The sequence below is a fragment of the Schistocerca serialis genome, chromosome 11 (genome assembly GCF_023864345.2).
Source record: "Schistocerca serialis cubense isolate TAMUIC-IGC-003099 chromosome 11, iqSchSeri2.2, whole genome shotgun sequence".
NCBI classification, from domain to species: Eukaryota; Metazoa; Arthropoda; class Insecta; order Orthoptera; family Acrididae; genus Schistocerca; species Schistocerca serialis.
Genome location: NC_064648.1, coordinates 73,662,432 through 73,679,828, shown reverse-complemented (window position 1 = coordinate 73,679,828; position 17,397 = coordinate 73,662,432). Strand labels below are relative to the sequence as shown.

General features: G+C 37.4%; 1 protein-coding gene across 6 annotated transcripts in view; it reads right to left on the bottom strand.

Moving 5' to 3' along the window:
• Positions 1 to 10,610, bottom strand: part of LOC126427267 (zinc finger protein 492-like) — a 603,844-nt gene extending 593,234 nt beyond the window's left edge. For 4 of the 6 annotated variants that reach the window (XM_050089523.1, XM_050089519.1, XM_050089522.1 and 1 more), the window contains exons 1-4: positions 10,484 to 10,610; positions 8,208 to 8,294; positions 5,235 to 5,297; positions 1,847 to 1,939 (exon numbers count right to left, since the gene is read on the bottom strand). In XM_050089523.1, the coding sequence (XP_049945480.1) occupies positions 1,847 to 1,939; positions 5,235 to 5,297; positions 8,208 to 8,276 (225 nt within the window). In that variant the 5' untranslated portion in view covers positions 8,277 to 8,294; positions 10,484 to 10,610. Of the gene's footprint in view, positions 1 to 1,846; positions 1,940 to 5,171; positions 5,298 to 8,207; positions 8,295 to 10,483 lie in introns of those variants that run through there. The other 2 variants (XM_050089520.1, XM_050089521.1) reach the window with 2 other exon arrangements.
• Positions 10,611 to 17,397: the final 6,787 nt, after the last annotated feature.

The following is a 17,397-nucleotide window of genomic DNA, read 5'->3' as shown; positions in this document are numbered from 1 at the left end:
AGCAAAATACTGACAATAATTCAAGTGGAATAACACAATACTACAAAACTACTAAGAGTTACAAACTATGCTAAATTCACTGTAATGCATCCTTTGTACTCCACAGTTACCAAATGACATATTTTCACTTCACATGCAATCCATCTGTAAGATGTAAATACTTATGAAATTCTCAGTTTCTTCTGCTCCTAAAGTTAGTACTGGATCCTCCTTGATAGAATCAGTGGACCCCGAGGCTAAAAATGAGTCTTCCAGATACTGAGAAAAAAAAAAACCTCTCATTATGTGCATACAACATAGCTCTCCATATTTCAGTATGAAGATCTTCATACTTTTCATTGATTATCGTATCTTATTCAAAGAGTAATTTAATAAAGTTAATTTTCTGACCAGATATTATAGTATCACATGCTGTTGAGCAAATACATCAACTCATCTGGCTGAAAGTGTGTTGATCCATATCTGCAATACAGTACAGCAGTGTTTCTGCATAGCATAGATTTGACCATTTCTTGGTAGGTTTCTCGAGGTATATGGCACTAGATCTGCCTAGAATTTAACTCCTGCAAATCCCATGAATTATGGGCTGTTGGTTTCTGAGTGCAGGGTTGGAATGTGTTCCATGGATGCACATCCGTTGAATTTGGTTGCCACACCATGGACGTTCATTCACTGCAATACTATTCAAACCACTGCAGTATCATTCTGGCCTTTTGAAATGGATAGTAACCTACCTGGAAATCTGCATTACCACTATGAAAGACAAAGCATCAATGGAACCATATTGACACAATCCACAGTAATCACAGTGTATTTGGTTACTACTAGAGGTTCAATGGAAGCCCAGGTATATGTTTCCTTTAGCATAATAATACCCCCACAGCCCTGTGTACACAACACAATGCATTCACTCTCATGGTGGGCAGTAGCTATAGTGTTGCCTTACCAGTGTATATCCAAATAATGCTGTGCTGCACTGGTCAAAGGTTAGAGGGAGTTAAATTAGGAAACAGTATACTTACAGTAGTAGATGAATTTCGCTACTTTGGTAGCAAAATAACTGATAGGTGTAGAAGTAGAGAGATATAAAATATAGACTGACAAAAACAACAAAAGTGTTTCTGAAGAAGAGAAATTTGTTAACATTGAATACAGACTCAAGTGCCAGAAACTCTTTTCTGAAGGTATTTGTCTGGAGTGTAGCCACATATGGAAGTGAAAGAGGGAGGATAAACAGTTTAGACAAGAAGAGAATAGAAGCATTTGAAATGTGGTACTATGGAAGAATGCTGAGGATTAGATTGGTAGATCACATAACTAATGAACTGGTACTGACTGGTATTGGGGAGAAAAGAAATTTGCAGGACAACTTGACTAAAAAAGGGATTGGTTGACAGGATGCATTCTGAGACATCAAGGGATCACCATCTTAGAACAGGAGGGAAGTGTGCACACGGGGGTGGAGGCATGGGGGGGGGGGGGGGCGGGGGGGGGGGGGGTGCTAAAAATCAACGGGAGACCAAGAAATAAATACAGTAAGCAAATTCAGAAGGGTGTAAGTTGCATCAGTTCTTCAAAGATGAACAGGGTTACACAGGGCAGAGTAGCCTGGAGAGCTGCATTCAAACCAATGTTTGGACATGCAACCACAACAATTACAACAACAGCTAACACGTACAACACAAGGATAACCAGAGTCATGGAAATTTTACACAAATACTACAGATTACTGTATCATAGGTTAGAATGGCTCTCCATCTATGATCTTTTAACTATATGCAGCCATTACATTCATGATTGTCTTGCTGTAACTCAAGCATAAAACAACACTGATTTGAAAACTTACATTATGCTCAGAGAGTCTCTCATTCAGTTTTAGTCCTGGCTCTTCCTTTATGTCATAACATGGATCTTCAATTTTTAATGGATCTTGAAGTAACTGAAAAAGGAAACTAATTACCCACTTAAAGCTTGCGCATAAACTTCTGTAACTACTGTATGACTATTAAGAGGGATTTGTCTTCAACTGCACCTCTCATAAAAAATTACATTGCTGAAAAAGCAACAATCATACAAATACAATAAATTTTCCTTTTGAAGCAGAATGTGCATCAATTTGAAACTCCCTGGCAGATTAACACTGTGTGCAGGACTCGTACTCAGAAGTAAGACCTTTCCCTTTCACAGGCAAGTGCATTTTTGGTAGCACACTTGCCTGCAAAAGGCAGGCAGAGGTCCTAAGTTTCTGATCTTACCTCCATTACACTTCATGATTTGGACTGCTGCATGGACTGTGTATGTATGCTCATGGCAATTTTTTCTATCATCTACACTTCAGTTCCTGTTAGTTGTTTACTTTGTCAAAATCCTACCATCAGTGACAACCAGAACCTCCTGTTCCACCAATTCTGCATTACCACCAGTGCAAGTGATATCCGTACATTAGGACAGAAAAGTAGTGATGAGAACTTTCTCATCATGCAACTATCTAATGAAGGACTCTGCATGTAGTGATTAATAACGAGACAGGGCAGCTACAACACCCTGACATTAACGATACATGATTGCAATACAATACTTTTTTTACAAGAAAATCCTGTGCCAGGAACGAGAATTATCATTCTCCTGAGCTCAAATCCTCACTCTGGAGCTATGCTGACACAGTTTTTCAAATGGATAAATAGGAGGAAATGAAGACATGCAAAGGAGACAGTTGCACATTTCTGAACAGACTGAAAGCAGTGCAACGGACATAACAGTACGTTTATGGTTGAGTAATCACAACAGAGTGTCCATAGCATGGGCACAGATAAACTCTGTCTTATAACAGGGTGTATATGCAGAGAAGGAAAAAAAATCCTGGTTAAAAATACACTCTTCCCAGGGCGAACATACACTTTCACCATGATAAATCCCACGGGACTGTGAAACACACCAATCCTTTCAATGGTTAAGGTTTTAGACACCAGCACCACTTCTTCACAGCACCTTAGACAGCAAAACCCAGAGAAAATTTTAAAAGAAAGAAAAAAAACGCGCTCTCAGAAATATCTTTGATGTGCAGCAACATGTACACTGCATTTTCACATTTTGTAATTACAAAAGAATAAATTCGAATTCAACCCAAAACAGCATGTTAGTTTCTGAAGCACTAAAATTGTGACGCAATTTTGTAAGCCAGTCAGTTATCTCACCACCCGATGACACCAGATATTCAGAGCACAGGACACACGATGTAGTCAGCCAATAGCAACATCACTATTAAGTAGTGCAAATGCACAACCAATAGGTTGACAAAGCCTGGAAGGGCCAAGGAAGAGCAAAGGCCTAATATGCAATGCACGAAAGGAAAGATTGTTTATAATGTATTTAAAACTAGTTGAGACTTTTGACAGTTCAGTACAAAGTGAGTGGAGGGAAGCATAGTTGCCAGCATGGAAGATTGCTGTAGGCGAAGAAAACGTCAGGAATGCTTGGCACATAACCAGTCAGCTGCGCTGGCTGGTCGATCTGAGCCAAACTTCAGAAGTTGCAACTAATTTTAAATGCACTATAATGTAAACTGTGTGTGATCCAGAGAACACTGGATGTAGGGACCAACTGAATGAGGCCCTGCAGTTGTTAACACCTCACATTCTGCAGGATGGAGTTTGCTCCATCTGTCCATCTTCCTTTAGATTTTCCACATAGAAAAAATGTAGAAATGAAAAGAGTAAAAAATATTTAATGAAGGAAAACATAGAAATGAAAAAGAGTGAAGAAAATTTAATCAAGGCAAACAGAGTCGATATGCAGCTTGGGTAAATACCTTGATAACAAGGATAATGAAACAAATTGAAGTATATGACATTGTAAGGGTTTATGGAAATATAGAAGAGAGAGCAAAGGACAGAAGCCTATTATGGAGCTTAATTTTAATAATAGATTATACTTAGGCGGAAAATACAAAAACTGCCAGATTGTTGCACATGTGGATATTATATAGTATCATGTTGATTCAGTTGGTGATATGAATCAGAAGTGTGTTGGGAAGTGTCAACATTCACTTTGCGTTTCCTGATATTCTGGAGTATTTTCAAGGAAAAGCATTCATATCTTGAATCATACTTCATCATCATTTTCACAGGATATAATGAATTCTCATTCTTGCTCTGCCCACTAAGCACACCTCCCATGAGAATGACAACTGATTCAGTCAAAGAAATATCTGTGGTTAGTTTACTCATCAAAACAACTGGTCAAATAGGTAGGAAATGACTGATCAAGTACAGGGCTTTGCAGCAACTATCATGCATCACTTTATACATACATCAACACAATCACACATACATCTTATTTTTGTTTGTATATACATGGGTGTTCTAAAAGTAATGCCTCAATTTTTTTTTATTCTGTTCTCAGTATCAGTTGAGGTACTACATGTCATACATGTTACTCGACTGAGTAATGTGCACAATATGAAATACCTCAATTGGCTTTGTCGCTCCACTGACCCAAATTCAAACCATCTGCCGCTAGAGGGCTCTGGATTATAGCACATAACATGAACATGTGTTACTTAACTGTGTTGGTGCATGAGGAGCAGTGTACTGTGATCAGGTTTTGAATTCAAAGAGTGTTCATACATGCCGCACCCTTTCCTTCAGCATGACAATGCCCGACTACACATTAGCGCTGCAACATCTGCAACAATCTGGCAGCTTGGGTTCACTGTAATCGATGATCCTCCATACAGTCCCGACTTGACCCATCCAATTTCATTTGTTTCCTAATCTAAACAATACCTTCATGGACTTTGATTAGATAGTGACTGAAGCAGTGAGAGCAGAGGTGAGGTTGTGGTTCTGTCAACAAAGTCAAACATACAAGATGTAAAAGTTAACAAAGCTTGTTTATTTGAAAAGTGTTGACACTACTTACATAAAAATGTGGAGGCATTACTTTTCAGCATGCCCTTGTACAAGATAATAATTCTACTAATGTATATACTAAAACTACTGTTCCTGTACGAAGACAATCCTTCAATCCATATAGAGCAATGCCTAAAAAATACTATATTTAGTCTTCAATGCCATATTTGACGCAAGTGGGCAAATGATGATATTGTGTCAGTCATCATTACAAGCATTACTGAACAAACTTCGACACTAATACATAGCTATATTGCTTACCTCTTCCATTACATTCCCCACAACTGTGAAGATCCTACTCAATCACAAAAATACTAGAATTACCTCTTGATTCCCAGTCTCCTGCCATTCTTCCTTTATTTTCACACTGGAGTGGTATACCTGGACCTGTGGTAAGAGCAAAACAAAGCAAAATGAGTACAGTTAAACAGTCATAATCTCCACACACTGTTAAGAACTTTCACATCTTTGAAGTCAAATTGAAGTAACTGTCAAGATTAATAAATGTCACAACTATCATTTTATTGCCAGTTCTCGGTATATGTTCTTTTGTGTGACAGTAATTCTGGTTGATGGAAAACTGATTTGTCATATTTCAATTAGAATGAAATTAACATTATGAGAATCACAACATTATTTTCAACATCTTCGTCACTACAGAACTATTCTACAATTAATTTCTGAGTGATGAAACAGCCAAGGTTGTTTCTTTAATACAGCACTGAGTTACTGAAAAACAGGTATTCTTACACAATGGAAGTAGTGCAAAAGATAAATGTCATGTGTATCTTGGTTTCTGTGGTTATTCCAAATGGGAGTGGCATAAGATTATTATCACAGAAATTACAGGTTTTATAGTATCACAAATTATTCAACTTGCTCACAATGCACTATCTATAGTAGATGCATTACCATTTAAAGAATGAAAATGGGCAAGATAATCCTCGAATTTTCAGAAAAACTAATAGAAGTTAAATACAAAGAAGAGAAGTGAAATAAAATCAAGGCGAAAAGGTTGAAAGCTGGACAACATAGTTCTCTACACTGTTATTCTTAGGCCAGACTTATAATGAATGTAAAGTCTAGCTTGACTCAATGCAGACTGTCTGCTATGTTGTCAACATATACAGCTAATCTGCCGACATTTTTTTGCAAAGCCAATTTATGGAGCATGTTCTTACATTTGTACTGTCACCAGTCTGTGGAAACATTCAAGAAGAGAGAGGCAAAGGAAGCAACAAGTCTTTTACAATGCAACCAAAAGTTTGATCCAAACTTCAAGTTACATTGTTTACAACAAAAATTCCTTAATATTTGTGTAACATCCTCACAATTCTACAAATGTCATTTGTCATGAACTGATGTATGTAGAAGAGATATTTACAAAAAGAACATCAATACTGAACGTACAACCTCTTACTTTTGCCATAAGTTTGCTACCATCAAATATATACACTCTGGAATATATCAGGGTGCATGTATACAGTATCAGAAAAATAAATTAATGTATACTACAGAATTTTCTGTTACTGATCTTATTGAGGCTTAGTTTACATATTCAGAGAGAAGTGCTACTGCAAGACATTATTATATGAAACTAACTTCTTAAATCAATGTTCACAGTAAATATCTCTTCAAACTTCTTTCAAGGTAACAATTAGATATCTTGACTGAGCACTGGTAGACCGATTATCATTAACACAGCAGCAATACAAGCCCTAAGAAATTATCAATGGATGACTTCACCAACAATATGCAAATATTAGAAAAATAAAAACTGAAGAACTATCAGGATCTACAGAAGAAAAGTTTTGAGTGCGGTTAACACCTGTAGACATATTAAAAATCTGAAAATACTGGACTACAGTAGGAAAACAAGGGTTTTCATCAGTTGCACAAAGGCAACTATGGAAAAATATTGTTATAAAAACATTCATTGGCATTTACAAACCACAATTAGACTATCACCTTTCTATTTAACACAGGCCTTAGGCTGTGCTATAACTATATAACTGCTACAGGTGTAGTATAGAACTCAATCCACATCACTGCTTTCCTTAAGTGACCAGCATCTCCACTAGCCCTACGCTGGCATAGCAAAAAGACAGTTCAAGCCACCACTCAACTAGTGACATCAACAAAACAGACAAACACACTCTAGAATAGGAACACACAAACACAACTCCAAGGTACCACCTATGTAACATATGATACACTTGAAAAAACTACACTTATAGTTCGTATTGTTCACTAGACCTGTAATTATTTTTCAATTCCAGAAAACATTTACTGTTAATACTGAAATTACAATTTCTATTCAATGCACTGTTTTGTTGTTGTGATCAGTCTTAAACCTTGTTTGACGCAGCTCTCCCCAGTAGTCCATTTCTGCAGCTACTGCAGTTGCCCCTGCTTACTGAAGTCAATCCTTTGTCTCTCTCTACTTTTTTATCCCAAACCTCTTTTAGTCAAATTGTGGATTAAATTTTAACCACTTACTCATAATTAGCTCTCGGATCTCCCTATAAAAATCTTCAGCATTCTCCTGTAGCACAACATATGAAAAGCATCTATTGTCTTCAAGTCTAGTTATTGCCCACTTTTCAAGTATAGAATGTAATAATGCATTACCTGACCCTGCTATATTTTGAAATTACATTGCTGATATTCATTACAATGTCATCTTCATTCTTGCATTGTAGATTAAAGATGACACTTAAAGGAAATGTATCAGTTCAGATTAAATCTGCCTTTAAGCAAACATACAACCACTGCCAGTGCATTAAGAATATACTTAAATTTATTAAATTGATCTGTAGCAAAGCTGAAGGTCTAGGTTAGTGTGAAAGGGACAGTGTGGATCAAAGTTGCCATAGCAGTGTTGAACCATTTGTTTAATTCCGTACTAACAGTCAACACACTGGGTGATGGCAGTGTGGACACTTACTGAAATACTGTGCTTACTGGAACTGACATCCAGCCAATCACTCGTGAACTATTTTGTCATAATAGCTTAATTTTATACAAAGATGTTATCACTGGCAATAAGCAGTGGATTACAAATTTGCCTACATTTACAAAAATTAAACTTAAAACCTCCCCTGCATCATTTGTGAATTTTAACACATATTACAATTTATGCATAGTGCTACAAAAGATGTGTGTGACCTCGAAAACTCACTGGATATTTTACTGCATACTTTCAGCAATACAACATGAATTCTGTTTATTCACAGAACATATCACACACCGAAATTAATGAAACTACAGTAATAAAATTACAAAGTAACTACTTACAATGGAGCCTGGTGAACCTGCTGTTTCATTTGTTTCATCTTTTATCCGAATAGTTTTCTGGTGGTCCATTACTGCAGTTATTAGCCCCTGAAAAGCAAGGAACCAGGTACAAAGAGTCACATTCAATTTCCATTATTAATGTGAGATACAGCTCAAAGGCAGTATTTTCAGTCCATTACTGGCTGCAGCAGATGAACCACTAAACTAGAAAAATTCTACACTACCTGAAGAAAGGAGTCCAATGACATGAACTGATTTACCATTTCCTCATTACGAAGTGTCATACATATAATCTTAAAATGAGAGAAAATCAGTGTTTTGCAAAATCCATCCAACAGAAACAAATGCTACAACTGATTGATGCTGTTTGTTTCTGTCATTTGTTTAAGATACACTAGCTACATAACACTACTGTGAGCATTACTTGATATGTGTCTTGCTTTTTCCCACAGGAACTGTAACTACAGCATTATGAGGAATCAAAGCAACTAATAAATGGAAAATGGATTTTCTACGGAAAATCAGCTTCTAACATCAACCACAATTTTAAAATCGAAGAAAGATAAGTTGAAATAGAGACTTCGATCTTTGGGATTCAGTTTGGGACTACCAGAATGCATATGATTATCCAAATGTTATAATCCAGTTCTCATTGATGCAGGTAAGAACAAAATGGAATTTGCAGTTCTTAATCATGTATGTGGCACTTTCAGTACTTAACCTCTAAACTTGGACATTAGTCTGCAGTTTGTCTTCAGTTATTCAGAATCATCTTGACATGTACAAAATGAAAATCTAACTACAAGAGATGTTCAGCATCATTTTATTATATGTTTAATGTGTGTTTTTGACACAGTTGCTCCTGTAAGGCTTTCCTTTTATAAGGCATAACTGAATACCCAGATTAGAGCAAATATTGCAGTGCTGAATTTTTATCCATTCACTTAAAAAAAAAAAAAAAAAAAAAAAAAAAAAGGAACCACACACACTGCACTTTTTCAAGAACCATCAAAATTTTTTTTATCATCATCTATGTTTAATATTCTATTACTAAACATATTTATTGCCTCTCCTCCATCTCAACTGTGAACCCATGGTGAGAATTACATTTAGGCTATATAGCAGCTGTTTCTACACTAGTTACTTCCTTTCTACATCTATTTGCAAAGATGTAGCATTATCCTTACACTAAACATTCATAAATGCATCTTAATACAAACTGTTGTTGTGCACGATTTCCAGATCAAGTAATAGGATACTAAAATGATTCCAAATAGCCACAACAAATGAATATGTCCAACATTTCTTTTCTGCTGATGCCCCATTCCTGAAATGAAGTAACTATGTGCACTAAACGACTGAACAATACTATCGAAGTTACTCCACTGTAGTACGGACAAGCATCACATTACATCATAACAAACGCTGTTCTTATCCCTCGTCTTTCCTTCACAAAAAAAAAAATATTACATCACAACATAAATACAGATTAAGGTAACCAAATAGTGAGAGTGAGAAATTTGCTGTCGTAGGTCGTCCTTCCTACAGAAATTATAAATGACTTATCACTTTCACTGGAGATCACAACATATGGAAACTGTTGAAAAAACGTCGAAAATACAAATAGTCTCTTTTATGAAGTTACAGATTACAGAATATAGATGTAGAGATTTTATCGGATGGGACGAAAATAGCAAGTACTTCACAAGACGCTATGGGCTACAAACAGCACCTGTACTTTTCACAATTGATGTATAGTATACGTAGGGAGTACCTGCGCACAAAGTTGCTGATCTCTGTCCATTTCGAAAAATTACAAGCTTATGGAAAACAAAACGTAAAATTTATTAATACAAACAAATCTTTAGTTTGTAATTTATAAACTGACGTATTCAGAAGAATAATCTGTATGAAGTCCTGAAACTGTATTATTTCTAGGGAATAGGGATTGTATTTGATTATTCGATGTTGAATAAATATTATTATTATTATTATTATTAAGTTGTTTGTTTTGGAAAACATAACATAATAGAAGTATAAACCAAATTCGCACACTAGCCCAAACCATAAACCAATCCACCAACGATAATTTAAATACAGCCCTTTGGATACACAAAATAAATTTCAAATACAAGGCAAAATGCCGTTAAATTAATACAATATTGCAACTATTGTCAGAACATCGTAACAAAATACATGGAAAATGCTTCGTGTGACCCATGCAGTTACAAGAATAATAAATATGTGATTGAATGAAACAACAAGTTTACTGTTACCTTTGCTTATTTATCTCCACGGTTTACATTTGTAATGTGACACAGTCTCCCATTAAACGGCACTGCTGTTAAAAGTTGTTACTTGTTACCGTTTCACAGCTGGAGCGACACTAGCGCTCCAAGCGGCGAGAAGGGAGAACTTCAGATTCGCTTCCGCTGTTCGTACGCTTCCCGGCGGCCCATTTCTGGTTGGACTCACGTGAGAGGTAGCTGATTTTCGGCGAATACTCCGAGGGGCTACAGTTAAATAACGACATAGTTCGAATCCATCAGTTTAGTTATCAGTATAACTGCGAGTAATGAAAAATGGCAGGAATGTCGTATGAATCTTGTCATAACCTTAGCTTATTAACTCCGGGTACATTTTAGTTGATGTTAGAACGATTATTAGTGTTTAATATTATATGTTTGTAGGTTATCGGTCGCTATGAGAAATATTATCTTCGCAGCTGCGACAGAAAGTACGCTGAACTTCGCCACAGCACTGTTTAAGTAAAATGTTAACAATGTGCGTTTTTAAGTATGAAGTAATATGTAAACTGAGTACTGTAGGTTAAATTCGAAGCTAATTTCTTGTGCCGCTCACATAATAGAATAAAGTCTACAGCCTTGTAATACAACAAAAAATATACGTAATGTGACAGATTCGTTTACTTCTGTGCTGTAAAAGCTAGTCCTATTGGGGAAAGTGTGAGTACGCTAATCCAGGTTTTATGTCAGATTTGGTAACTGCTAGATTTCTCCAGCTACAGCATGTTTATAACATATGAAGACATGCAGATCGAAAAGGTTGACAGTGTTACGTTTCTGGGACTACAACTCGATAATAAATTCAGTTGGAAGGGCATACCACATTTTTTCACTCTATTATTTCATAAGGGAGCGTATTCTGTGGTAACTTTCAAACGTAGCAAAAGTTTTTCGCATGTAAAAGCGTGTAATAAAAATCGTTTGTGGTATAAATTCAAGAACATCATGTAGGAACCTGTTCAAGGAACTTTGTATTCTAACCACTGCTACCTAGTATATTTATTCCTTAATGAAATTTGTTACAAGTATTTCCAACCAATAGCTCAATACATAATATCAGTACTAGAAATGGGAACAGCAATCTACATAAAGACCTAAAATCACTACCTTGGTCCAAAAGGGGTCCAATATTCGGGAACATGCATTTTCAATAAACTGCCAGCAAGTCAGCAACCATTAAAAACTTGGTTCCAGATAAAGCACGGTTTACAGTGTGTTTGAAAGACTATTTGATGCAGAAGTGTCTGATTCCACCCGTCATCAATATGCCGGAAATGGCTATTTTAAGTGTGTCTATGACGTCACTACATACACATGGCAACAAACACGAAGATACATATAAATAATACAATAACATCTCCCACCAAAAATACAATCAAACCAATGGGACAACTGCGGGAAGTTGGGGGTTTTAGGGTGAGGACAAGCTAGTAAAAAAAAAAAAAAAAACACACACACCATGATCCCAAAACACAAAATGAAGAACAAAAAGAAAAAATACAGCATTTTGCTACACCAACAAAAATCTGTAGGAATCGGACATTTCCCTTGAACAATATAGGTCAACCATAGCTGACCATACCAAAACACCAATACCTACAACTAAAAGTACGAAAATTGGAATCGGACATCTCCCTTGACCTACATGTCAACCTCAGATGACGATACTAAAACATCAACACATACAACTATGAAAATGGGAATCGGTCATTTCCGGTGACCTATATAGGTGCACCACAGCTACTGATGCAAAAAAATCAACACCTACAACTGCGAAAAATAAAACCACAATCCCAAAAGTCCACAAATCAATCATTCGTACATAAATTAAATCACATTCAATACTCCATAAATACACAAAACTTCACAGCTAGAAAAAAAAAAAATTACCACCAGCAAATTCCGGCGCTGCAAACTAGATCGGCAGCCCCCCCCCCCCCCCCCCCCACACACACACACACACAGACACAAAAACCAACTCATAAACACCGTGCTGTAATGACATTCACACACAACAACACCTTTACGTCGAAGCAGACGGGTGGAATCAGACGCTTCCATTGACCCCTCCTTCTACTCTGTAGATGAATATCGTAACAGAGACTGATAGACCAGCTTAGATAAAAATTCTGCTATATTTCAGTTTTGACAGCACTTGGTTGCAACAGTCAAGATCGGGTATTCTGTGTATGATAAATTTATTAAAAGTGCGTAACTGTGTTTTATTCTGACAGTGTATCAATTATGTAAATATTAGCAGTTACTGTGATATATTCACATATTTTGACAATCTCCTGACAAATGATGAGGATAATAATTATTATATTCAACTGTATTATGTTATACTTTCTGACATGCTATTTGTCATTCGCAATGGCCAGCGGCTATTTCCGAAAAAGTACGTAAATATTTGTTCGCTCCAGTAAGTATCGTCTCTGTAATATCACCGGGGTCTAAGACTGGAGTCACTGTATCGGGAACGCAGACACACAGTTATTCCGTTACCAACTTCCAGGTTACCTGTAATGGTAGCCCGGTAACTGCCAGAGAGCGAGAACTGTGAGCCAATAACGATAACTGCCAGAGGAAAATACCGATCTCTGACAGTTAGTTCCATAGTCACTCGAATTCCTTCTGGTACCTCTTCTTATACAACTAGAGGTGTACAAATTCCCCTTGCAGCCTGCTTGCCCCTAGCTCCTCTGCAACCATTCATGCAGGTCAGCCTGCCGCGGTGTAAACACAAGAGTGCGCGTGTACTGAGGCATAGTGGGTAATGCGGGCGATACGGGCTCCCGCAAGCCCGGGCTACCTGGGTTCCTGCAAGCCTGCCAAGCTTCACGGGACCCGCTCAGCTTGCTGCGCCTGACAACAGGTTGCGCTGTCAAGCTACCGTGACTAGAGTAGCCAGGTAGTTAGCCCGCAGTTCATTTATCGCAACGGTGGGGGCAGCACAATGAATAGGTCGAACTTTAGTGAGATTGACAAAAAATTGACAACTGGCGAATACGTGCTGGTAACGAAACAGATCACAAGTGCCGCATGGGAAACGTTTTCGTGTGTTTATGAGGCCGCTTCAATAAATCGGTAGGTGTCTCTCAATGCAAACTATGTAAAAAGCTCTTAAGTACTTATTCGGGAACCTCGAATATGTTACGACATGTGTGCAAATTTGACAAGCAGTTCCCTCACTCCGTAAATATCTTGAAAGAGGACAAAGATTTAGTGGCCGAAAAGTGCGTCGAAATGTGTGCTAAGGACCTGAGACCATTTAGCAGTATAGAAGGAGAAGGATTTCTTAATTTAGGGCAGACACTGATCGACATAGGTAAAAAATATGGCTCAGTTGATATTAAAAATATTATGCCTTCCAGAGTGACAGTAGCTAGGAAAGTTCAAACCTTAGCTGATAAAGTGCACAGCAAAATGCTCCCAGATATAGTGCATGCGATTCGTTCTGGTATATGTGCCAGTACAATTGATCTATGGACAGACAATTACAAAGGGGTGCATTACATGTCCGTGACAATGCATTACATAAATTCAGACTGGCGTTTGAATAAATATGTACTGATGTTCTCTGCGTTTCCTGACTGCCCAAAAATTGGCTCTAATATTCGAAACGAGTTGGAAGATTGCTTAGAAACTATGGGTGTTTCTCGTGAAGACATTGCCAAAATTACGTTTGTCACAGACCAGGGCAGTAACATTGTCAAAGCTCTCGAAATATATCAGCGTCTTCCATGCATGGCTCATAATATAAACACAGTCTGTTCTGAGCGAACAGTTTTTGAAAGAAAATGTTCCAAATATATTAGCCATTCTTAATACAGTGCGGGCTACGGTTTCGTACTTCAAGAGAAGAGGTCTCTGTGTGAGACTGAACTCATCTTTAAAGCAGTGTGTTTCTACTAGTTGGAACAGTTATTTTGACATGCTTGTATCAGTCCATTCTCAGATTGATCCAGTGAAGGCTGTTTTACATAATGAAGGTGACTCTGATATGATGCTGGGTTATGACCACCATATAACTGGCCAGCTTATAGAATTTCTTAAGCCGTTTAAAGAAGCCACAGTTGATCTAGAGGGTGACAAGGAGCCAACCCTACATTTAGTTCTACCGTGGTTTTATGCCTTAAAAACTCACTGTACCGTACGGGATAACGATGAAGAGGTTTGTAATTTTATTCCATCTGAATATTACAGAACCACTTGTGAAATATGTATGTTGAGAAAATGTATTTTCAGGACATGAAACCTTTGAAACAAGCCGCCGATGCCTTCCTAGAACAGAAAATTTGCGTAAGTATGTTGCATAAAATTGCAATGTTTATGGTGGCTAACTACCGCACATTAAGAAAGTTAACTGAGGATGAAAAAATTGAAGTTTACCAAGCAGCACGACAGATGTGTGCTGAAGGTAAGCTCCTAAGATAATGCATATATTCTTCATCTACATGTACATGGTTACTCTGCAAGACACACGCAAGTGCTTGGTTGAGGGTTCATCGAACCACTTTCAACTTATTTGTCTCCTATTCTCGAATTTCGGCCGGGATAGAACACCTACATCTCTCCGTCTGAGCGCTGCTTTTTTGTATTTTATTCTGACGATCATTTCTTCCAATGTAGATGGGACTCAACAATATATCTTCGAATTCGGAGGTGTAAGTTGGTGATCGAAATTTCATATATAGATCGCGCCACATCAGAAAACGCCATTGTTGTAATGATTCCCACCCCAACTCTTTTGTAATTTCCGCGAGACTCTTTCCCCTGTTTCACGATAATACCAAACCAGCTGCCCTTATTTAGACTCTTTCGACCTCTTTCGTCAATCGTAAGGCTCTCCAACTGCGTAGCAATGCTCCAACAGAGTGTTTTGTCATTAAAACGCCTACAGCATTTTCTGTGTGTCCATTCCTATTTAAGTAGATCGTAATTGTAATCAGAGGTATTAAGTAGAATCTGCAGCCTTTAGATTTGACTGGTTGATCTTGTAAACGAAGTTTAACGGACTTAGTTTAGTACACACAGGGATAACCTCGCTCTTGTCATTATTTATTGCCAACTGCTAATTTTCACACCAAAAATATATACCTTATTTAAATCGTCCTGCAGTTAGTTTTGATCTTCTGGTGACTTTACTGAACGATAAATGATAGCATCATCTAAAAACCATTATAATTTCAACTATGTGTAGTACGATCATCACATTGTTCTGCAAATATTAATTGGAACCTGTACTGTTTCAGTACAAGTGCCCAATCACAGCACCCAAGAAACAAATCCAGGGCCGTACAAAATAGCGAAATTTGAGGACTGGGCAGAAGAGCCTCCTCTCCTACATGATGAAGTCAGCAGATACTTGCAAGAACACTGTGTGAACGAGGGAGATATTCTACAGTGGTGGAAAAATAACTCCCAACGACTTCCTTGACTTGCGTGTGTGGCAAGAAAAATATTAAATATCCCAGCCACTAGTGCCTCTAGTGAGAGAATTTTTAGTTGCGCTGGAAACCTAATTAGCGAAAAACGATCACGTCTTAATGCAGACAGACTTAACGATCTCGTCATAATTAATTCAAACGCTAATCAGTAGACACATTAAGAATACAGTAGAACATTAAACAGGAAACTATGAGTTTGAGCGCAAATTTACTAATTAAGAGTGCAGATTTCTTTCTTGTGCTTTCTGGGCGTCAATTTCTGAGATAGAAAATTTTTAATGCATACAGTTCATTTTTATTTTAGACTAAACTTTTTGATTTCAATCCTCCCAAGTGACATTTATTATTGTTTGTAAACCATTTTCTGTTACTTGTGTTTGCAAAAATAGCCAAATATTTTTAGGAGTATCTGGTTTGGCCTAAATAATACTTTCAGGGGAACTGAAGGAAAATTTGTAAATATTTTATGTTGAAAAGTGTTCTGCAAAATAAAATATTCATTTGTGGATTAAGGCAATACACATTATGCGTTTAAATTACAATTTATTTTGTTGAGTTCCACACACATTGCAAAATGTAATTTTATTCTTGTATTTCTATATTAAGGGGCATCCCACATGCAGAGTCAAGATGCTGAAGACCTAGACACTACAAATGCTCCTAAAATGAAGAGCGTCTTTTTCCATGAATGTATTGTAGTAGGAATATAATGGAAACTCTGAGCCACTCTCCACAGCGTCTACATCTGCGTCATGAGGATTCAGACTCGTCGTTAGGTCTGTGTTATGAGGGTCTACAGTCGTCGTTTAGGTTTGCGTCAAGCAAGTAAACACTCGTCGTCTTAGTCTGCATCATGATGGCCTGAAATATGGTCCCTCATGGCGCAGACCTAGACTACAAGTGTGGACTCTCATGACGCAAACGTAGGCGCCGCAAAAAATGGCTCAGGGTCGCCATTGTATTCCCAGTACTATAGTTTTTAGACGAACTGGATACGAAACAAGTCCTTAGATTTTGTTAAAATGCATTTTGGCAATTTAGAATGATTTTGCCAACGTTGAATGAATTCACAGAACCAGAAAAATACATCCTGGAAACGTAGTTAAATATTTATGTAATTGGTGTCATACTTGGCTGAAACATACTAAAGTTAAAGAATCTAGACTTCCAAAATCTTAATTTGGTTCTCATTGCAGTACAGTGGTTAATAGGGGCGTAGATAATTTATTCTTCTGGGGAGGTGACCAATCTTCTTTTTGGGGGGTGGAGGTTCACTTCTTTAGTACAAATATCCATCCGTTTCGGTGTTGAAAAGTGCAGCACAGACTGCATTGTGTTGCCTGGGCATTTATTTATTCCATACTCTCGTAGTCCATCTTCCCTCCCCTATTTTCTCTCTATCCATTTAGTCCTCTCCCACTATCTCTCTGATCA